Below are 17,586 nucleotides of genomic sequence, written 5' to 3'. Positions count from 1 at the left end.
AGTGTGCAGGCAGAGCGATCAGATCTTTTCACCCTCTTCTCTGACCACGCAGAGCGCAGTAAAAAAAACAAGTCTTTAAACATTTCAGATCAGACAACATGTGCAAAGAGGCGGGGCCTTAGTCAGTTTGTGGCAACATCTTAAGGTATGGACAAAAAAAAACACACAAAAAAAAGGACTGGTAACTGAAAAGTACAATCACAACTCAATAACGCACACAAAAGGCTGATTACAATGTGTGACAACACAGCACCATAACACGGCACGAGAGTTTCACTTTAGTGACAACAAAATTCAAAAAGAGTGGATAAATATACAGTAGAATATATCGCCGTTCTTACTGAGGTACAGACCTCCTTAAAACGTAGAGAGAAAATCTAAGAATTAAAGGATTCCGGGGACCGAAGGAAAAACAGGTTTGGCACACACAAGGGACAAAAAATAAGGCAAGAAAAAATTATATGTAAACGGAAAATGAGGCAACACAGAGGAACTTGCTGGATGGACAGGGATGAAGCACTTTAAATATATGACACAGAGTACAGTACCTCTCTCATGAAAACACGTGATCAATAAAAGACACAGTACATTTTTTTTTCTTGCAGCAACTAATGAGAGCCCCTAATTCCTCATCTGTAGTTTTTTATCTTTACAAGTGTGTGTGTTTGTAGCAGCTGCGACAGGCACTCCGAAAAACACACACACACACACACACAACAACAATTTTCTTTACAGGAGGATTAAAGCAAAATCTCCCAAATCAAGAATTTTTGACCACCTTAGAAAATATTTACAGAGGGAAACAGTCGACACAACTCACCATCACATGAACACACACACACACACACACACACCACATTAGGAAAGCAATGTTCAGTCAACAGAGCGGTGTGACCCAGAGCAGACAAAAAAATACATTGTTAAATTATATGTACACACACATGCACGCACGCACCCACGTTGTCTTTCACTAATGTGTTTTCCCCTTATGAATATGAATGAATGAACTCAATCCAGCCACTAACTACTAACCAATTGTTCTTTCTTATTTCTTTTACACACATCACAGTATTTTCAAGATCACTTTGTACGGCAGTGACAGTTTCGGGTAGGTTTCGAGTGAGCGGGGGACTAAATAAGGAGCCAGTGAGGCGGCATGTTGTAATGCAATGGGACACAAACACACAGAAAAAACGTACACACACACACACCTGGCTTTAGTTATTTCTTCCATTCAATGGAGGGTTCAAATGCTGTGTTCCTCTTTGCACTGACAGTCAGTTGTATTGAGTGAGTGAGTGGGTGGTGTGAACAGGTAGTTGTGCCATCCAGGCAGCAGCACTTGTTTCTATGTTTTGACTGTGCACGCGTGTGTGTGCGTGGTGTGTGTACACAGGTGGGCGAGAGTGTGAACACACACTTTTACAAGATCTATATACATGTGTCAATGTATAAATTAGTGTTCTTTGTACATCTGTGTGTGTGTTCGTGTGTGTGTGTGGTCAATAAAATGGAGCGACCTCTCGCAGTGTTATTATGTGGTTAGTTGTCAGCTGGCCCGGCTGTGAAGAGGATTCTCTGGTCAGTTCTGGCCAGCTTAGCAGGCGGCTCCAGAGACTCCTCTCCCAGCACGGCCCCGTCTGATTGAAGGGACAGCTCCTGACCTTCGTCGTCGCTCTCCTCCTCCTCTTCCTCTTCCTCTTCTGGCATAGACAAGGGTAAAGGAGTTGTTTACAAACAGTGCTCGAAATGTGATGGTAGTAAGCTAAAGACACAAACACTTTGTGACTCTAAGTACAAAATTCAATGGTGTTTGACACTTAAATAAACAAATCAATCAATCAATCAATCTAGCAACTTTTATTCCACTACATTTCCTATATGTTTGTTACTCATTACTACCAAATAAAATCAGAAGAAGAAGAAGAGTTGGTAATGGTCTGTATTGATCTATTATATCGACCTTCATGAGCTGCTTTACATTATAGTTTTGCCATTCACACATTCACACGCTACAGCAGGGGGTTAAGTGTCTTGCTCAAGGACACATACAGGAATTGAACCCATAACCTTCCAGTGGAAAGACCTACCATTGAGCTACCAAGACTAAATCCTAATTTTTTAATACCTTTACATGTAAAACTTAAGTACCAGAACATTACTTTTGATACTTGATACTTTTACTTAAGTAATATTATCTAAAAAAAAAAAAAAGTGACGTCAACTTCCCCCAAAGTCATTTTCTGGTAAGATATTTGTACTTTTACTCAAGTATCCATTTAAAGTACTTTACACAAGACTGGTTAAAGACATGGTGCAGCGTGGAAATTACCTTTGTCGGGATCCAGGTGGTTTAGACCCCGGCCCAGACTCGCAAACTAATTGCAAAAAAAGGGAAAGTGTTAGTACTGCAAATATGGTTTACACAGTTCACTTCATCCATAGGTGTGTGTTTGTGATTGTGTGAAATGGTACCTCTCCCATGACAGCAATGGGGGTTTCTCCTTTAGCCTGGGCCACTCGATGCTCTATCAGGTAGTACATGTACTCGTCGTAGAGTAGGCGGATCAGGTGAAAGGAGCCAAAGCTGGCTGCACTGCGCAGGGTCAAGTCTCTGATCACCATGGAACTGAAGAGCAGACATGGGGGGGGGGGGAGACTGTTACACATGTATCCTGTAAGTGTAGCACATCTTGGCCTAACCACAAACAGGTTCTCTTGTGTTTCACTGCGACAAAGTGCAAAATATGAGTCAATAGCACAGCGCTGATTTTAATGTTCCATCTTAGTCACTTGTTTACCTTATTTCAGCATATGAAACATTAGAGAACAATCTCAAATGTCTCAGAGCCCAATTGAGATGTCTTCAATGTGCTTCTTTTGTCCCACTGACAACAAAATTTAAATTTTAAACATGTTTGAGAAGTTGAATCCGGGGAATGTTTCACATTTTTGCTTAAAAAAGAAGCTCCAGCTCATATCTTTCTGTTCACTTAATTGTTGGTGAATTAAGTAATAACTTAGAGAAACAAAACTCTGGTTTCATTACATTTATGTGTCAGGATAAGAAATGAGTTCCTCTCTGTTTTGTAATTCAGTGACCTTTTAGTGACTGTGTTTTTGTAAAGGGGAACAACGAATCGGAGTTAAAGCCTCTGTTCCTCCTTAGGAGGAATTATTTAAATCTAAACAATCTTTTCTGCCTATTAAAGGAGGAAATAATATTTCTGACTAAAAGACTGCAGTGCTTACGCACACGCCATCCTTGAACCGCACACATTTCTTTCTCACACTGTATGAGAGAAAAAAAAAAACTAGAGATCAAATAAATTCTCAAATGAAATGTGAGACACTGTTTGCAAGAAAATGGCGCAAACGAAAAAAACCACAAACGGAAACAAAACCAACACATCTGTAACAATTTTCATTACAGTACATTAACAAGATGGGTATAGCATGTACGTTTGTAATAGGGAGGCACTATTATTTCATTATTCATTATTATTTAACCATTAGGATTTTTTTTTTTTTTTTTTTTTTTTTTAAATGTCATCACTAGTGGTCATCCTAACATCCCATGCTAAGATGCAAATGACCCATCGCACCTGTAAAAGGACCACTTGAGCAGGAAGAGCTTGGCAGCTTTGGGGAAGGCTGGACTGTGCTGGTAGGGCTTCAGGACCTGGGAGACCACACCGTCCAGCCACGCAGCCCACTGCTCCAGGGAGTTCTGCTGCTGCAGGGTCAACTTGAAATCCTGCTCCAGTCGCTGGACAACGCGGTCTTCACACCGGCACACCCACGATGCCTGCTCCTGAAAGATGGATTCAACCAGGTTAGTCCCATTAGGATCAAGGTTCTCTTTTACCAAAGAGACTGGGAAGCCAGAACACAGAGATGAACAATATTAAAACATGCTCATGTAAAATACTGGCCTCTAAAATCTTCACCAAAGCTTTAAACTTCTTCAGGGTGACAAGCTTTTAAAATTGAAGATTAGACTGTAAAGTATTAGGTGCCAAAAGCCTAAAAGCTTTCTCTCCCAGTTTAGGAACTTTAGGAACATCAAATCCCAACATGTCCAAAGAACAAAGATTATGATATTCATTTTTCATCCTGGTTCTGAGTGGCTGGAGTGGACAGACTGATTTACTGATCGCAAACTGAACTGGTGCTTGATGGCAAATGAAAAATTGGGCTGCAAATCTTGTAATGTGAATTATGCTTAAAGAGTAGCAAAGTTTTTGGACAGGCTACAAACAACAGAAGACTGAAGGCACAAGCTGCCAGCCAAAGATTGGTGTTTCTGAGAAACAACTCTGTGGGTTGTTTTTTTTTTACATTTCCTGGTGAGGGAAGTCACATATATAGATAGAAAGGCTGACACAAGAGCTGAACATCGAACAACAACACGTGAACCGCAAGCTGCAGCAGAAATCCTCTCTCTGCCACAAACACTGCATATCATGTGAGGTGACATGAATGCTGACTTCACCAACCTGGACGTTAGCAAAGTCAACGCGGTTGAGGTCAGAGAGCATCTGGTTGATCTGGGCCGTGTTCTGCAGAACAGCACGTGCTGCCTGGGCGAGGTGGTTCAGACTGGTGTAGCGGCGCAGCGTCTGAGCAAATGCGTTGGCTGAAGTCACCTGAGAGGAGAGCACAGAGAGGAAAATGGTGGCTCAGATAAGAAAAATGTCATAAAAGCATGCAAGCATGTAAATATCTGTCTGATTGGAGACGTCTTTTAAATGCTTAAGCTTTAATGAAGTGAGGGTGTGCGTCATTGATCGTACATTACATGTAGGGCTGGGTATTGATTGACAAATTTCAATATGGATATAGATATGTGGACTTTGATACTGATTTCATCGTGACACATTATGGTTATATTCTTTAGTTTTAGTTGGGCTGTGGGGTCATCTTCTTGCAACTTTCTGGTCATACACTTATTGACAAACCTTCATTCACAAAATAAGCACCTGTCTCAATTTATGCTTGCTTCTTTTTTTGTTTTTACTCAACCACAGTACTGTGTTTGCCCTTACCCTAACCCTAACCCTAACCCTAACACAGATGATAACTGCATTTGGTTTGTCTCTGTACATATACTTACCACAGTGACAATAAAGTAATCTAAAAACCACATTGGGCCCATCTTCTCATCATCTTTGGGGAACAAGCATTGTCTCTGGTTATGACAATCATTGCTAGATCTCAGTCAGAGCACATGCTACGTGATAATTGGCTCACTAATGCCGATGAGATTAACTCTATAGACCAAATATACGTATTATACCAATATTTGATATTGAATCCTGTGACACAGAGGTAGTTCACTGAATGCCATAAAATAATTAAAGTCTGGCACCCAATTTCTATTCTCTATTAATCAACATGACCCTATATTTTCACACAATATTTGTTCAGAATAGAGTATTTTCTATTATCAAAAAAAAATCTGTATACTTTTATAAAGGCTAATCTGTGGGCCTAAAACAATTTGCAATTTCAAGTATGGCTATAATAACTTTGAACCAGCTAAGAGCTAAAAAGAGAAGTGTACCTTAATGCGAACCATTTCCTCTGGGATGTTCATCATAGCATTGGTCAGCCAGCTCTCCAGGCTCTTGGCAAAGTTGCGGATGGCTTGAGTTAAGGCACCTGGAGGGGCAAATGTCAAATGTCAAACTGGCTGTCTCCTGGTTCATGAAAATGTCAGTTTAATAAACACAAAGAATCTGTGTGAACAGCAGTGAGTTTGTTGCTAGAGCTGACCAGTCAGTGCACTTTTCTTTACCACTTCCCCTTTAATTATATACCTAGCTCACTGGTCTAAATGATTCAATAATGGTAATAGAAAGAGGGAAATTAAAGTAGAATTAATTGTGAATTGTTCTCTCACTCTAATACAGGGGTGGCAACAGTTTTCTCCAGCAGGCCGTAAGTAAAGGGCCTCACAGTGAACCACATTTTTTAATCTCCAATCAAAAAAGCTAGAATGAGGTGTAACAGTGTCAAACAGAAAATATAAAGTGCTACATAAGAATCACTGTCACTAAAACATCAACATATGAGATGACAACTCAAATCTCACCGATTCTCACTTCATGCTTCCTTCTTAACAAACGTCAAGCTGTGTTTTACCAGTTTTACCGTCATTTTTGACGTGGGTATGCAGCAGTAAGAAGTGAAACTTTCAGTCTGGGCTTTCAGTAACTGAAAATACTGAGAATAGTCTCATCTTATGTCCAGTAAAATCCCTCATTAGTCGAGCTGCCAGCTGCTGTTTGCCAATGGCAGCATGACTGTCAAAGGAACCTAAATATTATTTTTCTTTATTTTGTTTCCTCGTTTATGAAAGGGTACCCTGTGAGAAGCACTAGCTCATATTTCGAGACCTCATTTAAACCCTGGGGATTTACATTACCCACTTTTGTAGCTAGAAGCTTCAGGTGTTTTCTACATATCGATACTTATAGCAAAATCTTACTGGGAATGGGTCTGAGGACATCAGGGATGAGGATCTCCACCAGGCCCTGGTACAGACTGTTGTCACAGTCACGGCTCCAGCGCAGCACTGGCTCATACTTGCACAGCAGCACCAAGCAGGACTTAGGGAGACGCTTCTCTGACTCATCGTGACTGCCAAGACACACGCAGTTTGTGTTAAAAATAGTACTGCAATAGGATTCTTAATGTTTGCCTTTGTCACTTAATAATCACTCACACGGCCAAAGTAGCATCTCCAGCCTGATTCTGGCTGAACCTCCAGAAGGTTTTCCACAGCGTCTCCACCAGGGTAAACTGCAAGTTGACCATCACGTCCAGAATGGCCTAAAAGAGCGTGGAAAATATATCTGAGGATGTATTTATGCAATTATAGGAATATCCAATGGACTGACAAAATATGAGGACATTTGAATTAGAATTAGGAATAATGTATTCATAGAAATATTTTAAACCTGATTTAAACCAAATTTACTTTTTCTGGCAAAATTCCAGTTAGGTTAACTTTTTGTCTGTGTGTCTGTGAGCAGCATAACTCAAAAGCATGGATATATATATATAGAACATGAAATATTATGGGGATGTAGGTTGTGGTAAGAAAATTTGTACATTTGGTGGTGATCTGGAAAAATAATCCAGACTTTATGGAGGTTTGCGCAGATTACCCCTCTGTTAACCCAATGTCAAAAAGAAGAGAAAAACTCAACCTCATAAATATGCAGTGGACACCAGTCGACTATTTACCTCACAGTGTTCTCTGTACAGAAGCTGAAAGCTCTTTATGTGCTCCAGTTCAATACCCTCTGGCAGAGACTTCCCCTGGAGGTCAATGTCTGTGAACTCTGGGAGAGCTCTGGACGCATCTGAAAGGACAAATCCAAGCACTTTTAAGGCCCATGTTTATGCTTTCTTGCAACCTTACAGTGGTGGTAAATGTATATGAATGCCTACATAGACAAAGTTATACTACCACCATCACTTTGTTATAATGCTACACAGTAACAGTTGCACATGGAAGCAAGGTCCCGGTAGTTTTCTTTGAGACTCCTTGAGCCAGTCAATTCATATGTATTATGAAATAAACTAATAACTATTTTGAGAATCTTCAAACACTTCTCAAATCTCTCAAAACCCCCGAATCATTTAATATACTAATTGAATTTGTGAATTATTTTCAATAACGATGTATAATATAATAATATAATACATAAAAAACATATAATATAATGTAAATCTGCATTATCAGCATTATCAAACCATTACCTTTATTTCCATCTACTGTATTTGGTCACTGAACCCACCTAGGAACTGCTGGTACTGCTGAACCTGGGTGCTGATGTCCACATGTCCTGACCCCTGCTGCTGTTGCTGCTGTTGGCCAGCTCCTGATGCTGTGCCATTGGTCATTCCTTCCACTTTATGCACAGGTTTCAACCTGGTGAGAACAAGAGGTATAGTATACATAAGTATACATAATTCTGGTTCAGACAAACATGATGAGTATTAAAGTGAAATCAAATTTTATCAAGTAATAGTTGCTTTAAAGAAGTGTGAGACACAAGGACATCAGATTCATAAGAAATCAAACAAAATTGAAATGGTTACAAATGCAAATGAGTAAAGCAGAGAAATCCATGCAGTGATGAAATGGCATTTCTAAGAGTGTGCAAAGGCATTTATGCGTGTACCTCTGTTTCTGCGAGAAGGGCTGCTGCCTCATTGCCAGATGTTGTTGGTCTTCCATCAGACGGAGAAGAGATGAGCCAGCCTTGATCCTCAGTCCATAGTAGTGGTATTTTGAATTACCCCTGTCACGGACAGGCAAAACACATGTTTTTACGTGACATTTGAATATGTGAATCTCCCAGGTAAGGTGTTTAAAAGAAAAATAAAGAAATGTAAAAGGGAAGAGTACATCTTGTCTATATAAAGTGAACACAATAATTTCATCATCTTAGTGCTGACTGAATGAAAAAAACATAAAATACAACAAAAAAAACATAAAGTGTACCTTACTTAAACACATAAAAGCACACTTTTATAAAAAGTCAGTCTCGTTTCCACATTATCCCCTCCTTCGTCAAACTCACTCATCCACACACGCTGCCTGTCGTCATATATACGCACATTTTTTCTACATTATCTAAACACATAGCTCCAGTGCTCCAAAGAGACCGTAATTCTCCAGTAGCAAAACATTACAGGTGTGCACTAATTGAGATCTACTGTGTATATATATATGGACTGGGTGCATACAGATTATGTCTATGAGACAAATGGAAAGCTATACCCTGCAATACAATATCACACACGAAACTTGCAGATACATACATGTGTTTGTTTGTGGTGCCCCATCTTACCGTGTGCCGAGGCGTCGCGTACGTAGCCCCATGAACACAGATCTAATCAGTTTCCCAAAGGAGGCAGCATTAACAGGCTCTAGTTTCTGCTCCTGACAGTGCAGCAGATAGTGACAGTAGAGGGTGGAACGTGGCAGACTCACTCCTTCAGCTGTCTCATAGTTGTCCAGCAACCACTGTACCTGACACACAGGCAATGAAAATACATACATAGCTGGTGCAGTTAGCAAAGATACTAGATACATAAAGGAAAAACACACCTCAACATATACTGTATGTAACATACTATGTTATGCGCACACATACAAATGTCAGCTTTTTCACAAACACACTTAATACACAGTGCATGCACACACAGCTTTCTAATCAATTAAATTACACAAGCACGGAATAATCCATTCAATTTACAGTTTCAATCATTCAGGAATGAACACAAATACATTTGTTTGCGTGCCGTGGCATACAACTATGGTATGCAATGAATAAATGACCTGGAATACTGATGGTAGATAACCTGTGTTTTGGAGCATTTCAGGCACATAAAAAATGCCCCTTGTCACATGCATGATATGAAAATGATGATGTCATGGTTTTGTTTTCTATGGGGAGGAAATCACAGTTAAAAATCCTGTATATGACAGCAAGTCTCAATGTGTTCAATGATGGCATCGTATTATATCAGCACTGTTTAGAGTTTGTTGTCTCCAATATGATTCATCGTATTTTCAATTGTGTTTTCCACTTGACAAAACTCAACTATGAAATCGTGTTGGTGTGTGCCACCAAATAATTGTGTGGATGAGAAAAAAACGAGAAGAAAGTCCTGCGCTTGGCGCCTCTGCATACCTTCTTGTCTGCCGACGGCACGCTACTCTCCTCGCCCTCTGTAATACTCACAGTGGCCGGGGAGGCACGGGCAGTGTGTGAGTAGTTCTGACTGTTGCCGGCTGCCCCTCCACTGCTGTTGCCCAACATGTAACCCCCCTGGATCACATAGCTGCCTGCTGTGCCACCATTGGTGCCTGCCCCATCCCCTGCCCCGTTGGTGGTGCCCCCTGTGGTCACCACTGTGGCCCCTCCCCCGGCAGCACTTGTGGGCTGGGCCACAAACATGGACACGCCCCCCGTTGTGCCAGCAGTCACAGAGACAGTTAGAGGAGTGCCGGGGGTAGAAGCCTGTGAGACTGATGTTGGCTGACCTTCATAATACTGGGCAGCTGTGGTTTGGGTGTACAGAGGTGTGTCAGTGTAAGGGAAGGTGCTGGAGCGACTAGAAAAAAGAAATGGAAAGATGTGTTAGAAAAAAAATGTTTGTTCTGTACATTTGTTATAAAATGATGGAAGCAGTTTTATTCTAACATGGTGCTGGTGGTGTAGTTGGTGTCTCCTCCTTCGACATACTGCACTTGATTGGTGTAAACATGTTGGACTGGCACTGGTGTGAGCTGCTGGACCTGGGGAGTGCACACACACACAAACACACCAAAAAATGTCTTGCATGTTCTTCATACTTGTGCTATTTGTATTTTGTGGAACAATGTCAACTTTTTACAAATCCTTTGCAAAACCCTGTATAACTTGTATGTAGTATTTGCAGGGCATAGCAAATGACAGCCCTGCTCTCAGCTGGTTTTCCCCGGTTAAATAACAGTCATTTATCTCACTAGCACATATTAACTGTGTCATCATTGTCGCATCAAAGCAGCTATCACTGACTTTCCATGATATTTAATAATAATAATAATAATAATAATAATAATAATAATAATAAAAAACTGTCCTTGTTACAGGCAGATTCTCTGCTCCCATTACTCCTTTGCAATTGTCTCCCTTAAGTCCCTGACACACTTGAAAAGTTGTAGTTGTAACTTGCATTGGTGGCTGATCTGGGGCTGAGCTGGTGACTGCAGTGTAGGCTTGAGTCTCTTTCCCTACCAGTGACTGGTAATAGTGCAGGAGATCCATGGGGAAGTAGAGGGACTTGCATCTGAAGTTTCTTATGTCATATGCTGATGTCCACATCATGCACCTGAGCTGTCCTATCACATATAACTGCCATTCTTGTAGATTTTCATCCCTGGCTAACGCTGTTGACTCTGTAGTAATAAGGAGATGGAAGCCAACAGAGGCAGGTTCGACCACAGATTTGATTAGCTGACAATTAGCAAGCCAAAATGTACAGAAGTTATACAGCTGGGTGTTTTTTATATTACTTACATCCTGACTGATGTGAACAGGCTGTAGACTGGTGACACTGAGCTGGGTTCCTGGCTCGGTCTTAGCTATCTGAGAGGTGGCCTGCACCACAGACCTCTGCTGAGATAAAGACCACATAGTTTTAAGAGTCAAAGAAACAACAATTCCATGTTGTGCTCGTCTGTGTGTCTGTGCTTTGGTGAGTGTAAATTACCTGTTGAGCCGTCTGTACCTGCTGAACAACTTGTGTAGGAACTCCTGTCTGCACCACAGCTGGAGGTGGACTAGAGTCCGACACACTGTCACTTGAGTGGAGGGAGCCCTCTGAAGGACAAAGAGCGAATGTAAATACGCAAAAACTGACGACGTGATCATTTTATTTTCATGAAGTGGACAATATGCTGCCTGTTTGTAAATGCACCACTCATTGCTAACTTTCATAAGCGCTGTAGTTGAGGATTTATCTAAAAAACTCAAAACCGTGACTAATGAAATGTAACATGTTATATACAAAAATAATCTATTGTAACCGGTCAGTGATATATCTACAATTACAATATTTGAAAGCTTTTAAAAGACAAAGGGCTAGTAAACATTTAAACATGGATTCATTGTTCTTCTGTGTGTTTTAATTGCAAAAGTCTATGTTAGTGTCAAAGAAATACCATGGCATGTGTTGTTCAGGGTTTACCTGTGACTGTCACAACAATATACTGAGGAGTGCTGTGACCATTTCCAGACTGTGCTGGGGAGCTCTGGATTTCTGCAGTCACATACTGAGTCTGAGCTGACTGGGCCTGTGCTGTGGACTGAGCTTGACCACCAGCTGCAGACTTCTGAGCAGCAATGGAAGAGGCTTGTTCATTGGTTGTAGATTGGCCTGTGGTTGTGACAACCGTAGGAGTAGCCACAGTAGTCTGAATCTCAGCCAGGAATTGAGGCGCGGTTGCAGCGGTGGAGCTGACATCGGTTTGCCCTGATATGACAGTGACAGTAGCTCCCTGGGACTGCGCTGCTGGCTGGATCTCACCCACATAACCTGAGGTGGCCATTATGAGAGCTGGGAATCACCCTATAAAAAAGAAATAAGTGACATATTCAAAATAAGCTTTTCAAAATAACATTAAGCTTTGGTAAACACAGCTGAATGTTATTTACTTACTCTAGGCTACTGTATCATAACAATCATAACACATTAGGCACACAGAGCAAAAGAGGTACACTTTTACATTTTGGTTAAGGACACAGATTCAGATTTAATAAATCACACATTTTAGTAAGATATTACTTTTAACAACATTTCATATCTGAGTAACACTGTGGCTGACCTGTTGATGGCATGGCTAATGTGAAGGGGACCAACAATGACTAGAACATGTATGCTGGTGTCTCATTACTTGTAATATGATCCTACAACATATGGCCTTTCATATATAATGTTATAATGTCATTGGAACAGTACAACATGAAAAGAATGCCTTACCACATTGCATTAATATTGCAGTGTTTTTTTATGCTTTATGTCACACACAACTGTGAAGAGATAGCATTTAATAATTGATATTAACTTATACATGGCTATACATAAAAAGCATGCAATCGATAATTCAATAATTATCACAATAAATGTAAAAGTTGAGGAATAGAATACATTTTCTGGTTTTGAACTTCTTTTTGGGCAAAAACATCAAACACTTCTTAAATCAAATGGACAAAAACTTAACACATCTGAGGTATAATATACAAAGTATTTGTTCATGTCATATCCCAGAGTGTGTTTATGCAATGCATAGACATTATATGTTTGTTATACTGATATTATTACAAACCCGAATGCTAAAGTAGTCCGGTACGTTGTGTAAAACGTGCATAAAAACACAATACAGGGATTTGCGAATCCTTTTCGACCTACTCAATACACTTTTCTTTTTCAGTAGTTTAATTGCTCATACTGAAACTTTACCGTTTATTTTTGCAAATATTCACTCATTTTGAATTGAAATGTCTGCAACACGTTCTAAAAAAGCTGGGTCAGGGGCATGTTTACCATTGTGTTACATCATCTTTCCTTTTGACAACACTCAATAAGTGTTTAGAACTGAGGACACAAAGTGTTGAAGCTTTGTAGGTGGAATGATTTCCCGTTCTTGATGTATGACTTCAGTTGTTCAACAGACCGGGGTCTCCACTGTCTTATTTTGTGATTCATTTTCGTGCTTTGTGCATGGCCTGGACTACAGACAAGACTACGGACTACAGACGGGCAGCAGTTACTGCAGTACCCAGCTGTAACAGTCCATCCATCCATCTTCTACCGTTTTATCCTCCATGTGCCGGTCGCGGGGGAGCTGTGCTAATAGCTGACATAGGGTGCTTGGCGGGGCATAGTTGGACAGTTCGCTAGTCCATCACAGGGCCACATACATAGACAAACAACCACCCACTCTCACAATCACGACACGACGTCCATGATTTCCAAAAAAACAATCGTCAGACCACAGCACACTTTTCCACTTTGTGTCACACCATCTCCTCAGGGCCAAGAGAAGCCAACTGCATTTTTAGGTGTTGTTGATATATTACTTTTGCTTTGCATGGTAGAGTTTTATTTTACACTTGTTGATATAGCTATGGACTCTGTTAACTGCCAATGGTTTTCCTAAGCGTGCCTGAGCCCACGTGGTAATATCCTTTAGAGAATGATGCCAGGCTTTTCTATGCAGTGTCGCCTGAGAGATCGAAGGTCCTGGGCATTCAATATTGGATTTTGGAATCTTTTGATGATACTGTGAACTGTAGATGATGGAATCCCTACATTATTTGCAATTGTACATTGAGAAATTTAAACTGTGGGACTATTTGCTAACAGTTATTCACAAAGTGTTGAATCTCAACCCCTCCTTGCTTGTGAACTTTCAGGAAAGCTCATTTGATACCCTATCATGACACCTGTTTCCAATTAACCTCTTCATCTGTGGAATATTCAACTAACCCAACAAATTCAAAATGGGCGAATATTCACACACACACACACAAAAAAGTTTCAGCTTGAACATTAAATATCTTGTCTTTGAAGTGCATTAAATTGAATATAGGTCGAAGGGATTTGTAAATCATTGTATTCTGTTTTTATTCACGTTTTACACAACATAACAACTACATTGGAATTGGGGTTTGTATTAAAATATTGCCTAGCCTTACTTATACACTACATGATATTATTTTTTTTACAGAGGTAAAACACTAAAAGGCCATTTTACATTATGATTAGTTGTAAGATGTGGGCAATAATAGCCAAAAAGCGTTCAGAGTATTTTAAAGTGTTATTCAACATCATTTTTTTTACAATGACAGAATAAACATTGCTTTAAACAGCGGGGTTTTTTTCCCCAAAGTAAAATAAAGAAGAAGAAAAACAAGAAGAACCATGAAGAAAACAGAAAAGTGTCACATTACGAAGTTCATTGACTGAAATAAAAAAGGAAACCCATGTGGAAAGTATGGTCAGAATATGGAAATTGTAGGGCTCTAATTTTGGATTAACTGGTTGAAAAAGCGGAAATTGCCCATAATGATCCATGCTTACAAATCACAATGGGTGATTTGACTTATTATTAGTGGTTACGTAGCAACAAGAAAGCTTCGGACAAAGGTGACCATGTGACAAAAGGTGGTCAATTCAGTCGAACCCACAAAGCACCTGCAGAACGCCCTAACTCGCCACGCCTCTCGGATGTTGCATGTCTGCCACCTGACCCAGCTTTCTCCAGTTTCCATTACAAGGAAAGAGCTTTCACTCGGCAATCATTGCTCCAACTCTGCCCTGTCTCTGCATTAACTCAAATACCTGTCAACGTAGTTGTACTTTTAACTTGGTCACCGTTATGTACCAGTGAAAATATATATATATGATAAACCGCCGTGTAAAAATACTGTTAACAAGACGAGCGTCCTTTCTTGACATCTCTTCGTGTTCAGTGTAGGCAGCAGCGAGCACAAGCCCATCGTGACATCACTATTACTATTGCTATCTGGTGAGGAAACACTGGAAAAGAAGCTAACTGGTCTCTACAACAAGCGCCATTTTGTACCTTTGCATTTGACATCGCCATAACAACGGCCTACTTGAGTATGCATCTGTGGCTGCGTCGTCATGGCAGGCACGGTTCGCTGTCACTCGAATGAGCAACGGACTCACACTACGCCATTCAAGAAAGAGATTCGGCTGCTTAACGTTACGAATGCTAGCTTGGAATGCTAACCTTAGCTATCACTGGGATGCAGTTGCCTGTTATGGCTACTGAAACAACAAGGGGGGCAAAGCAATAGCACATTATAGATGAGCTATTAACGGACATTAAATGTTTCCTGTGTGTTGAGAGCGTCACCTCTGGTTCCACGTGTGTGTTTCCCACCGGTAAATTGTCTTCTTTTGTTTTTGAGGCGATTCAGTTGTTGTTGTTGTTGATTCTCGTTGCTTGGTTCTTGTCGCCAGGGCTACCGTGGCTATGGCGCTTCGTCCTCACCAGGGCAACTGTTGCTACCCACCCGCTCCCTTCCCTCCCCCGTCGTTGCTCTGATTGGCTGAGCGATACCAAATTGTCTTAAAGCTACAGGAGCAGCGATCTTCTTCTTCTTCGTTTTTTTACTACAAAGCGCTCCACGCCCATTTGTGGAAAATTCCTGCCCATTATAAACACTGAATTATGGGGACGGGACGATTTGCGATATTATAGGGCATTGCGATAAAGAGTTGATAAATGTTCGTTATCTGGATAATCCTAGTAGTGGTTAGCACTCTGGCCTTTGCAGGAAGAAAACCTGGATTCGCTACTGGAAAATTGTTCATACTTCACATATGTGACTTAATCATATACATAATATACATTCCTAGTGATTTATTTGACCAGAGAATAAGGTTTCACCTCACACATTACAGGTTGTTTGATTTACCTTTGTAAGGATCTATACATCTTACACAATAAACTTGATGGTGGATAAAAATGATTAAATGACAATGATAGCAAGTTATTTTGTTCATTTTACTTTATTTTTTACTTATTTGCAACCTATTTCTAAAAATATATAAATACATTTTTAAATTGCTCATTAGATTCTGTCACATACTGTTACATATTTCACCTTTGACATTTTAACCACAAAATTCTCCACATGTACACAGCCAATACATCACTCAGCATCAAACACTGTTTAACATATTAAATCTGATATGAAGGACATAAACATGCCAAAAGTGCTTCATATGATGCAACACTATTGAGGCCTCTAACATAATTTATGAATTATGCCACCTTGGGTCTGTTTTTTTGTCTCCATAAAGGTCACCATCTGAATCTTTTTTTGAAATCAGTTCTTCTCCCAGAGAAGTCCTGCATACGCAGTATGTATGTCTGAGTTAGGATTTCTCCTTAAATCATCTGTGTTACATTAAATCCATTGTTTTTAAACTAACTGGTAAATTTGGTTGAGTGATGCAGATGTCTCAGAGGACCCATTCAGCTCCCCATGGCCAGACAGGGCTGGCTTTACTCAATTTGGTGCCCTTGCACCAAAGGCATCTATGGTATCATCATATGACACCTGCCTACACCTCATGGTTGATGCTTATCAGTGCAAGTCAACAACAATATCATAGCAGTGTGTCAGAGACCACAAACAATTGGCTAAACTTACATACTTCAGAGAGTGGTGTCTGTGTGGATGTTTGATCAGAAGGCCTCTCTCCCACAGTTGTTTGGGGCATCTGTAACCCAACAACCTACCTAGCACAAATAAAACATCTTCGCACAAAATGGCAGTATGAAAAAAAAAAAAAAAAAAAAGATGGCATAATGTTACCTTTATATCGATTTCTTCTTCTCCTCCTCTTTTCTTCTCTTGCGGGCTTGGACGGCCTTTACATCTCGCAAGTAAACCATCACCTGTCTGTCACTTGACCTGACCTCTGATCCCTCTGACCCTGAGGTGTGCGCTCGTCACGTGACTCAGCACCACAATTTAGGAACATATTTATTTGTTAATATTTACAGAACACATGAAGGGAAGGCGACAATGGGCATTGAAAATTATTACTTTTTTTTTTTTTTTTTTATTCTCCTCGAGGCTAAGGGTGACTGGCAGCGCCCCTCCAGTAGATGGTGCTCTGGCCCCCAGGCCAGATGTTGTTGGTCTCCCATCAAATGAAGAAGAGATGAGCCAGCCTTGATCCTCAGTCCATAGTAGTGGTATTTTGAATTACCCCTGTAATGGACAGGCAAAACACGTATTTACATGACATTTGAATGTGAATCTCCCATGTAAGGTCTTTAAAAGGAAAATAAAGAAATGTTAAAGGGAAGAGTACATATTGTCTGTATAAAGTGAACACAATACTTTCATCATCTCAGTGCTGACTGATTTAAAATGCGTTTCTTTTAAATCTTTCTTACAAAAAATACATCAAATACGGGAACAAAACATAAGTGTACAAGTGTACCTTACTCAAACACATCTCCCTTAT

The 17,586-nt window shown here is 40.3% G+C and overlaps 1 protein-coding gene across 1 annotated transcript; it reads right to left on the bottom strand.

The window, feature by feature from the left end:
• Window positions 1-1,389: 1,389 nt before the first annotated feature.
• On the bottom strand, window positions 1,390-15,583 carry rfx1a (regulatory factor X, 1a (influences HLA class II expression)). The gene is made up of 18 exons (XM_083896854.1): window positions 15,455-15,583; window positions 11,758-12,138; window positions 11,281-11,390; window positions 11,088-11,186; window positions 10,230-10,324; window positions 9,717-10,140; window positions 8,871-9,052; window positions 8,199-8,318; window positions 7,812-7,945; window positions 7,255-7,373; window positions 6,731-6,837; window positions 6,494-6,645; window positions 5,567-5,664; window positions 4,500-4,649; window positions 3,606-3,814; window positions 2,476-2,629; window positions 2,333-2,378; window positions 1,390-1,703 (listed from the first exon to the last, which is right to left on the bottom strand). Exons 2-18 carry the CDS (start codon window positions 12,116-12,118, stop codon window positions 1,543-1,545), a joined length of 2,721 nt encoding a protein of 906 aa, XP_083752980.1. The 5' UTR covers window positions 12,119-12,138; window positions 15,455-15,583; the 3' UTR covers window positions 1,390-1,542.
• Window positions 15,584-17,586: the final 2,003 nt, after the last annotated feature.

Source organism: Microchirus variegatus (genome assembly GCF_963457635.1).
Source record: "Microchirus variegatus genome assembly, chromosome: 10".
NCBI classification, from domain to species: Eukaryota; Metazoa; Chordata; class Actinopteri; order Pleuronectiformes; family Soleidae; genus Microchirus; species Microchirus variegatus.
Note: the sequence above shows the minus strand (reverse complement) of the source record. Positions and strands in the feature narration are given on the sequence as shown.